The following is a 10,598-nucleotide window of genomic DNA, read 5'->3' on the forward strand; positions in this document are numbered from 1 at the left end:
CATACGGGGGGGGAGGGAGGGGAGGCCCATGTGCCCCACCTGACAGGGCCATCCCCGCTGCCTATGCCACCGCCAGCTTGTGGGGGCTCGCCAGCCCCGTCCTCACCACCAACAGCTTCTGCAGGTGTTTGCCAGCCCCATCCCCGCCACCAACAGCTTCTGTGGGTGCATCCCCAGACTCAGAAGGCATCAGTCACCCATGACTGTGAGACATTATAGCAAAAGGAGCTTGGATCGTGAGGCAAGCTCCTTTTTGTGGTTGTGATGGGAGTAGGGAGGCTGCAAAAAGGGTACTCTCTTGGAGTTTTCAGACTGCTTTTTGATCTGGTGGTCCGATGCAGAGACGGAAAAACCCTACAAAATGATTTGGCAGGCAGAGCAGAAGTCCAAGAGAGATAGGATATTATCAGGGCCTGGGAAGGGGGATCTATCTGTATGATATAATCAGAAGAGACACCTGAAGTTATTGCCCTCTGACAAGACTAAAGACATACTCCCAAAATAAAACCAAAGGCATGGTAGGTAAGTGAGTGAGGTACTCAGGTGGTCCATAGAACAGGACAGCACACACTGACCTCTACGGGGCAGCAGGTAGCCCTAGAACAGAGGTCAGCAATGTTTTTGGATGGAGTGCCAAAAACACCCCAGCCTCGACTTAAGATGTTGGTATGTCAGGGCAGAGGGTGGGGGAACTGCAAGGGACCCAAGCCTTGTTGTGGCAATGAAACCACAACCCCTTCCCTGCCATTAACCCGGAAGCGTGTGCACACCTGCCACCTGCAAAACTGGGGCTCCACTGACCTCAGTGCAGCTGTTTTCAGCCTCCCCACTGCCTGTGTGAGTATCTTGCAGCCTCCCTGCCAGCCCAGAGCACGGGCTGGCTGTGGCAGGCAACAGGGAGGCTGCAAGCCACTGCACTGAGGTCTGCAGAGCCCCAGCCCAGCTCACTGCTGGCAGCAGGTGCACACACATCTCTGGGTGGCAGACAGGAGAGGGGCTGGAGTTGCGCTGCTCTGGCTCCTTCCCCACCGCATACCCAGAGGTGCATGTGCAGCTGCTGCCAGCTGTGGAGCCTGGGTTGCTCACAGCAGGCAGTGGGCAGGCTGCAAGTAGGTATAAAATGCTTAGAACAAATTAAGCAAAATATAGCTGAGGCACTTAGAGCAGGAGCAGACAAAATATGGCCCAAGGCACCTTCATCTGGCCCGAAGGCACCCACAAATTAATTGTACCCTGCCCAGCCCTTCTGCCCACGAGGGTGGGAGCGAAACGCCTAGGTATATATACAGCCCCCAACCTACCCTATTGGGCCTCACTTCCACGCTTATGGGCCTGGCCCAACCAGCAGCAGCCGCCCCCAAGGGATCTGCTTGTCTTCCCCAGCGTCCTACTTGCTCCAGGCAGCAGCTAGGGAAGAGGCAGGGGGAGCTTTAGCTGAATGGGGCAGGGAGTGTGGGGCTGCAGGAGCACGGAGCTCAGCTGGGCAGGGTATGGGTGTGAGGGAAGCTACGGGGATCCCTCACACACTCCCCTGAATGGTGTGCAGCCCCCACTACTGGCAAGAGCAGCAGGCAGGGGCACTCAGATCGCACCCTGCCCAGCCTGACTATCATGGGAGCTCCGAGCAGTTTGCCTGCAGCTTCTGCATTCGTGTGGCACTAGGGGAAACCCAGTGCTGGAGCTGGCTGCCTTCCCTACCTCCTGCCGCACAAGTCCCAGGACTCCACCAAGGGAGCGGGGCTGAAAGAACGCCCCGCACTCTGCTTCCCTGTGGAGTCCTGGGACCTGCACAGCAGGGGGCAGGGAAGGCAGCCAGCTCCAACGCGGGGCTTCCCCCAGTGCCACGCGAATGCAGGCGCTGCACGGTGTGGAGCCTATGATAGATGTGGGCTGGGCAGGGTGCTGCTCACCCCTATGCGCAATGCTGGCTGGAGCTGTAAGCCACTGGGTACTAGTGCCAGTGCTGGGGCAGTGGGGGCTGCGTACCACGTGGGGGAATGTGTGTGGGGGGGGTCACCCCTCACACACATACACACACCCTGCCCCAACAACCCCTCCCACATGTAGACACACACCACAATACACCCTATGCCCCACACACAGTCACCCCCCCACCTCCCATACACACCACCTCCACCTTCCCACACACACCCACCTGCATACACTCCCCACATCCCACTAAACACACCCTCCTGCCCCCAACCATACTCCACAAAATACACAAAAGTAAGACTTGATTTTTGAGTTATAATGCCATCACCTCTATATACAGTACACAAACATAAATTAGGACAAATACTTTTTGTAATAAAGTTAAAATACATTATAATAGGTGTCATAGATGGAGGGAGAACAAATTTGGTGGGCGGGGGGCGTTGAGTGCATGCATCCCCCTCCAACAGGTAAGTCTGCGAAAGAAGGGGCAGAGTGAGGTGGGGGAGGAGTGGGGCAAGGGCTCCCCAGCCCAGCCGCAAGAACCCCGCAGCCGGGCTGCCTTGTGGCCCTACCGCTGCCCTGCATTTGGGGGCTTAGCCCTGCTAGTCGTCCCCTTCTGCTGCCTATGATAGGTGATTGAGTGTATGATTTGGTTTCTTTCTGGTTCCAAGATGGCAACCCTCCCCTCCCAAAAGAAGTATTTCTGGGGAGCAAGAGGATGGACTTCCAGTGGCAAAGGTCAGGAGGTTAAGGGGCGAGAATTCAGGTCCCACTATGATGACCAGGAGGCGAGGCAACTAATAAGGGGTGCGGCTACCCATGCAACCCTTGACAGCTGACCAACACTCATTAAATGGCCCTCTAGCAGAAATAACTGCCTGCCCCTGCTTTAGAATCTAGTGTAATATAGATGTTAAAAAATAAATTTTTCAGGAGGTAAGGAAGCCACTTGAATTTTAAACTCAAACTGCCAACCTTCCAAGCTTACATTGTTTGTGTTTCTTTTCTGCTACTTTATTTTTGATTTTGAGTAAAATCATAAGTTTTCAACCGGACTGTCTGCACAGCAAGGATGGAAAAAATGAGTTAGTGAAGGTAATGTGCAATTTGGACACTTTTAGTAAGTCTTATACAGTAATTCCATTAGTGCTAGATACATGGTTTTACTACCAATAAATGAAAATATGTTGCTGTTTAGTATAACTGAAAACATGCTTAAGACATGGATTTAACAAGAATTCATCGTCTCATTAGATTATTCTGTGCGCATCAACTGCTTGAACACATTCATTCTACCCAACCATTCCAGTATTAATCATCCATTCGAGTACGATTCAGTGGCACATCACACTGTCTATCTCACCTTAAAAACTGGGACAATCAACATTAAAATAGCAAGCTGTAGGGTGAAAAAACCCTGTCATCCTCTCTATTTGATATAATCTAGAGGTACTTGAGCTAAACAGAACTGTGAAAATTGCTTATGTAGTCACAGAAGTGCAAGAGACCCAATTAGCGTTTTCAATATTGAATACTGAAAGTAACATAAGTTTCCATTACAGTTGTACTGTCAGATGCAACACAGTTTCTCTCGCACACCGTTTTACACAATGACTCTTTAACATACTGACAACCAGGAGTGAACAAGTGAAGGCTGCTGAATCATTAAAAAACAAAGCACTCAAAAAAGATTTACTATTCCTGGACTGAGATACTGAATCTTTTAAGTCTCCAAAGCAGAAATATCTTGAATTAGGGTAACGGCAAGAAAATAGGGAATGATCTCTGACTTCTTCACTTGATAAGAAACAAGCTACATACTAGAAAAATGCTTACGAGTCGTATCAGGTTTTTTTTTTAAATCATATTTTAAGTTGTTTCTATTACTTTGAACCAACATAACTCAAATTTGTTTCCCCACTGATCTCAAAGTTTCAGTTCTCTATGCTTCTAGATGCGTGTTCCTATTATCTGTGCCATCATCGTATTCTTCATATACTCCGTGTCTGACTCATTCATACCTGCTTTCTCTGTCCCTCTCTGCAAAAAAATCATACAAATGCTCCAACTACCTTCACAAGGAAGTTTTTATTTCGCTTCCATCTTCAGTCTTTTCATGCAGGAACACATTTCAAACCTACTTTCATCTCGCCTCTTCTTTCTGTCCTCAGTTTTTTTGAAAGACATTTAGCTAGCATCTATACTTATCAGTAACTTTCTACCTACCTTCACTAAGACACCATCCTTTAGTCATGCCTAAGAGACCATCCTTTACAGTCTATAAGTAGTTCTTCACCTAGTCACCTGCCACTCTTCACTGACATTATTACTGAAGCTTTCCTTTTACTGCATGCATTGAGGATTTTTCTTGCCATCATGAATAATGCAACACAAGCTACCACCATTCACTAATGCTCTGCAGCTTTTCTAACTGGAGTGTCTACACAGTTGACCTAAAGGTTTACATGTTATTGTGGCTCTTTGGTTAATACTGACTGCTCATTGTGTTCTGGAGCCAGTCAAAACTAGGTCTTACTGTTTTATATTCCAAATTCATATTCTAAACCTAGCGGCCAAATTCAACTCTTTAACTACTTCCTCACCCAATTGCTAATTTGCTTTCCCAGCCCTACAATTCTCAAGTCACTCTTCCGATTCCATTTCTGGCATTTCAAACTGCTCTACCTTTTTCCATCTGAACCCATCTTTTCTGTTAAGTGTTAGGGAATATATCTTGTTTCAAAGCATTGTACTTTTAATACGTACTGAATACCATCTCTGTTCTTTGCAGTTTAAAAGAATACACAAGACCTGTTCATGCCTAAATCAGTTTATAAACTAAATTAATTACTGTGCAGCTTAGTATAACAATGAACAGTGAAAATTTACCTTTCACCCTCAAGTCCTCCCATCCCAACCAAACCCAATCACACCCGCTGACAGTGATGACACATGTGGGGTACACAGGGTTGCACGTGCACCCTCTGAGAGCGCTGGTGGACCTCCTGACAGACCGCACTCCCTGCTTAAGCGATAGGCAGGGGGGGCAGGCGGGAGTGCCAGTGCCCCCACTGCAAGCGCTGGCTGGAGCTCTGCAGCCACTTCTGGAAGCGCTGTGGCCACTTCTGGGAGTGCTGCAGCCACTTCCTGGTCAGCATTATCTGCAGGAGGACCCCCCCCACCCCAGTCAGCGAGATTGGTTGCGGGGGGACCTCCCCACCCCAGTTGCTGACTGGTCACTGGGGTGGGGGGGGGGGGGGCATGCCCCCCCCCCCCCCCGGGGCCCAGCCAGCAACGGGGGGGGGGGGGCCCCCCCCCCCCCGTTGCTGGCTGGGCCCCGGGGGGGGGGGGGGGCATGCCCCCCCCCCCCCCCCCCCAGTTGCTGACTGGTCACTGGGGTGGGGGGGGGGGGCGCATGCCCCCCAACTCAGGTGGCACCAGTCACCCATGCCTGCCGACCACCTATTCTTTATTTTTCACTATTCCATGAAAAAAGCTGCATCAGAAAGATCTCTCTCCGGAAACTATGACCATTTTACTAGCCTCTTCAAATCATCTTGTTTTCAAATTCAAAATGTTCTAGTTTTCACCTTGATGGTTCTGAACACCATTTCCTTCCGAGTCTCTACTCTCTCACCTGTATTCTTCCCTTCTTTCATTTAGCCCTGTAACGGGGGCCTCTTGGTGCCGACTTCCCAGTGGCCTGCCCACCTGTTTCTGGGCTAACTGCCTGCCTTCTCGCCCTCCATGCCTTGTTGTTAATAGTTTAATTGATCTTAATAAGCGGGAGGCTGCCTATTTCTTGCCCCGATGCCAGGGGGCGCTATCTGTGGCTCCTTTCCTCCCCTACACCACAGCCCAAGCTTCGCAGATGGCATCCAGATGTTCTCAACAGTCACCAGCCCCCTGCTGGGCCCCAGACTTCTCCAATCAGGACCCCTCTAAGATCCCTCCATTCCGACAGCCTAATCCATCTTCATCCTGGGCAGCATAGCTCCCTGAACTGCTCCCCCTTCTGGGTGTGGTCCCCCCTGGGACCTTTGGCTACTAGCCCTGGCCCATCTCCAGGCCAGCTGGAACCCCAGGCCCTCATCTCTTGGGCATTCCTCACAGTGGGCCCCTGGCCCTTTGACCCCTTCCGGTCCTGGCCCCAGCATTGACCAGTCAGGGGGTGTCCAGACAGGTGCAAGTCTATGGCCCCACTCTCTCTGGGGTTCCACCTTCGACCCTACAAAATGGGGAACCCAGCCGGTTGTGAGGGCTAGGGGTTAAGGCAACCCAACCCACCTTTCACCAGGGTGGTAACTGGCTTGGCATTTCCTGGGGGCTCCCATGCCACTGGGAGCCCCACCAGGCCACCCACTCCTGGCAGGGTGCAGATTTAGGTCATACCCAGGACCAGGAACCTCCTGACCATCCCCTACAGCTCCTGCCCTTACCTCCAGATGATGCCAGCAGCTCTGCAGCCAGGCAATGTTGTTGCCTAGCCTCCCAGCAGGAAAACTGCCCTGTTTATATGGGCAGCCCCAGATTCAAAATGGCTGCTCTCATCAGGCACCTGGCAGCTGCCAGCTCCAGGCCCTTAGAGTGGCAGGCACCCACAGTGCCCTGCCGCAAGCCCCTACATTTTAAGGGAGCCTTAACTATCACACAACTACCCCTTCCCCTGTCTATTCAGTTTCCAACTTGTGACACGTTTGTTCTGTGAAATTGAATTAAATTAGTCTACCAACAAAGTGTTGTTACTTTTAAAAAGGTGAAGACTTCACTGTTCATAGTGTTTACCATTACCTGACTTGCTACATCAAGCTGCACAGCACTTGATTTAGTTTATAAGCTCCTTTAAGCAGGAACAGTTCTCATGTATGGTTTTAAACTGCAAAATACAGCAATAGTGTTTAATATATACTAAACTTGATCTTAGTCCACAAGAGGCTGAGAAGTGTTAAAATATGCTTTGAAACAAATGCATTCCCTAACAATTCTACTATTGTTTAGGAAAGTTTCCCCATGTTTTAAATGAAATATTTATGTTGAACAGCTTCTGTTGATACCATCTTACGTCAAATAATTTTTATTTAATGCCTGCATTTTCGGAGATATTAGTGCATCCCTGGGATTACAAGTTAATTGTTGCACATGAGACAAGTACAGGGAACATAAAGCTTTTCTTTTTTCCTCAGAAATACCCAAATTAAAAACTCTGATAAGTCAGGAATAAGGGATACAATCAAAGTAGGATACATGCTTTTGTGCTATTTAGATGCAGCCATTTATACGAAGATTAATCCACTATAAACTTTCTCCCACTATTGCACAGTCACAAGTAAGACAAGGTTAAGGCATAGAAAGTTTAGAATGAAGTAGGTAATTACCTGACTCTCCCACCAATAGTGTATGCTTAGTGTGTTGCATCACCTTTCGTGCTACACCAATAGCATTTTTTACATGTCTGAGATCTGCTACAGACCCAACTTCCATGGTGTTGCTGAAAAGAGATTACAGTTGAGAGATACTTAAGGACTGCATAACTTAAATCGTGGCAAACAAAAATAGTTGTGTGCCCTTTGTTATATATACTCTGAATTTGTTTACACTAGAAATTGTATTCTTTTTAATTATCCTGGCATAAAAGTCACACAAATCGGCACTGATAAAAGGAAGATTGACATTAGAGGCCATCAGCTTTTTTGGCCGGGTTAGCTGATAATGTTACCGATAAATGCCTCGTGCATGTGAGCAGCTACTGCATGCACAGGGCCAGGAATGCAGCTTGGCAGTGTGGAGAGCAGAATTCTGCTGGTAAGTCGCGGGGGTGGGAAGGGAAGAGAAGGGGCGTGAAGGAGGGAAGGAAAATGGTGGGGACAAATCAAGGCCCCCATGGTGAGGGAGGGAGTGGGGCTGGGGCAGGCACTGCCCAGGCAGGGTAGAGCATGGGATAGAGCCACAAGAGGCTCACCCAGGGAGTGCAAGGGTGTAGATCCCTGCTGCTGTGCGCACCTCCAGGGGAGGCATGGGGGCATCTGTCCCCTCGATTTGTGCATGGGATGAGGGCAGGTTGACTGCTGTGAGCTTGGGGCCAGGGGCTGCGCCAGTCTCTTCCTAAAAAGAAAACATTTCTCTATTAGAAATCTATTCTGAAAACCTCCAAGGCCTCAATCCTGGGGAAAAAAACCCACATCTTTCTCCTTTCACTTTTTACTTGAACAGTGACACGTATTCCATGCCATCTTTCACTTAAAGGGAGAATCTCTACTTTATTTTTGTCACAGACTCCACCCACTTTAGGTCATCTCTCAGCTGCTTTACCTGTCAACCATTAAGTGAAAAGCAGTGACTGCAAAATAAATGCTCAATTAGATTCCAAATGTCCTGGTGCTATGGTACCTGCCACCTCCCTGACCGGATTGTTTTTTCCTCAGTTTCACTACACTACCCAATACATAAATACGTGTTTACATCAGTGTTCCACAGATCCCCAAAATCAAACTTTCACAGGCAATTTTCTTACCCGTCCATTATCATAGCATCTAACGTTGTTTCTCCATGTTCATCTGGGCTTCCTCCAAACCCCACACTTCCATCACACTGCTCAATCTCACACTGACCACAACCTGTTTCGACTGCATCTAACTCAGAGCCTCCTGACTGTAAAGTACGCCATGCTGTCAACCAACAAATGATAAAATTTGTGAGTGAAAATAATGACCATCTAATGTTTAATGTTTGAAATCTTAAAACAAAAAGGATGGAGGCAAAAATAAATGATTTAAGTGTCAATAATAGGTAAAATCATCAGAAAATGTTACTTAAAATACAAAATTTTTCTTTTTTCCCCATTTTGATTAGTGTTTCTGAATGCAAAGTGAAGCTGTTTTTGTAACGAAGTATTCTTGTTGAACACTCTCCACAATTTGCCTGTATTTGGTATACCCAAAACCCAAAAATAATTTATATGAGCAGAACACTATATAATTAGAGTGCTTCTGCTACCCAGTAAGGTGGGAGTTACTTTAAGTCATAGTCATAAAAGTTGCTTCGCCTAAGCCCACACGGACCTCTATTAATTATTTACAGTTCCACAAGGAGTGACTTGCAAGAGTACGAACTATTAAAAGTTTAAGAAAACACAACCTAAACAAGTTTTTAAATGTTGCTCAAGAACAATTTTAAAGAGAATCTGGAGTTCAAATATCACTCAAGTAAAAATGTGAAGGGTGGAATTAAAATTAAAGCAAAGCAATGAAAGCAAAGTTCATGCAACACCAATGACCTTAGTCTATTTTTTATCTAATGTTTTCTGCTTTTTAATATTTGTTCACAGCCTGAACTTGCAAAACTTTATATGAGTCACAAACATCCGTTTTTGCTGAATTTGGTCAAAAGTCTTAATCTCATGAACTGTTTCACAAGCTTGGACTCTGAGACTACGTATGGCCAGAGGGAAGTCAAGGAGCCCCTACTTGGGTGCAATGTTTGAGGAACAGCTTGCAGGGTTAAGACCTGACCCACCAAACGCTTTGTACATAACTAACTCTCAAACCAATGTGGCTTGAAACAACTCTATTCAGAGTACTTAATGGAAGCAAATGTTTGTAGTCAGAGCTTCACTGTGTAAAGTTGAGTTTTTGGATAACTGGTTTAACCAAAAAGTTTAACCAACAAATGATGTTACCAATGCATTTCCTTCTTCCACAAATTTTTCATGCGTAAGTGCATACTAAGCCACACATCAGTAGCACCCAGTACACGTGTGTGTGAAGCTGCAGAACACTAGTACCTGGTGTGGGAGCGTGTGAAACTACACATTAGTAATGTGGAGGGGGCGTTGAAGCTACATACTAGTAGTGCCCAGCATGTGCACATGTGAAGCTACACATCAGTAGAACCTGGTGTGTGTGTGCAGACACATTCATATGTGAAGCTACACATCAGTAATACCCAGGGCACACACATCTGTGTGAACTGTACATCAGTAGTGCATGTCTGCGAAGCTGCATGGCAGTAGTACCCGGTGCCTGTGCATCAACCGTCAGATGAGTAGTGATGAGGGTTGGGGGATGTGTGAAACTACACAGCAGTAGTGCCCAACGTGTGCATATGTGAAACTACACATCAGTAATGCCTGTACAGCACCTGGGTCCTGCAAAGCTACACGTCAGGAGTGCCCTGTGCCTGTGAAGCTACATACCAGCCGTACCTGGGCTGTGCACGTAAAGCTACACATCAGGAGCCCCTGGCATGTGCGTGTGCACACATTCAAAGCTACAAATCACGAGGACCGGGTGTCTGCAAAGCTACAAGCCAGCACCACTGGGGGTGTGTGCACCAGGCTCCATCCACATCAGTCAGCAGCGCCCACTGGCCTCGTACCTCGAGCCCTGGGGTAACACCAAGCGCAATAAAGCCGCTGGGGCTCACGACTGTCTGAACCCAGGGCCCCAAGCAGGGCACGGAGCGCCGCGGGCACCTCCCAGTTCTGCCCGGCGGGGCACCAGGACCCCGCCCCGGCCCGTCTCCCCGCGGGGGAGGCACCAGGCGGTGCGCAGGAGCCGAGCAGCTAACAGCTGCAGCCGCCGGCCCGCAGGCCCCACCTGTCTCCGCCGCCCCGCGGAAGGCCCACGTGTTGAGCACCAGCGGCAACGGCGCCGCGCGCGCGCCCA

At 48.5% G+C, this 10,598-nt stretch overlaps 1 protein-coding gene across 1 annotated transcript in view; it reads right to left on the minus strand.

Annotated features, from left to right (window-relative positions):
* AGA (aspartylglucosaminidase) overlaps window positions 1–10,596 on the minus strand; it is a gene marked incomplete at its 5' end in the record, with an annotated part of 21,346 nt that extends 10,750 nt beyond the window's left edge. Inside the window, 3 exons of the mRNA XM_019521816.1 lie at window positions 7,311–7,423; window positions 8,447–8,600; window positions 10,530–10,596. Of these exons, the coding sequence (XP_019377361.1) occupies window positions 7,311–7,423; window positions 8,447–8,600; window positions 10,530–10,596 (334 nt within the window). The remainder of the gene's footprint in view (window positions 1–7,310; window positions 7,424–8,446; window positions 8,601–10,529) is intronic.
* Between the last annotated feature and the right edge of the window lie 2 nt (window positions 10,597–10,598).

The sequence above is a fragment of the Gavialis gangeticus genome, unplaced genomic scaffold, assembly GCF_001723915.1.
Source record: "Gavialis gangeticus isolate Ggan-Ray unplaced genomic scaffold, GavGan_comp1, whole genome shotgun sequence".
NCBI classification, from domain to species: Eukaryota; Metazoa; Chordata; order Crocodylia; family Gavialidae; genus Gavialis; species Gavialis gangeticus.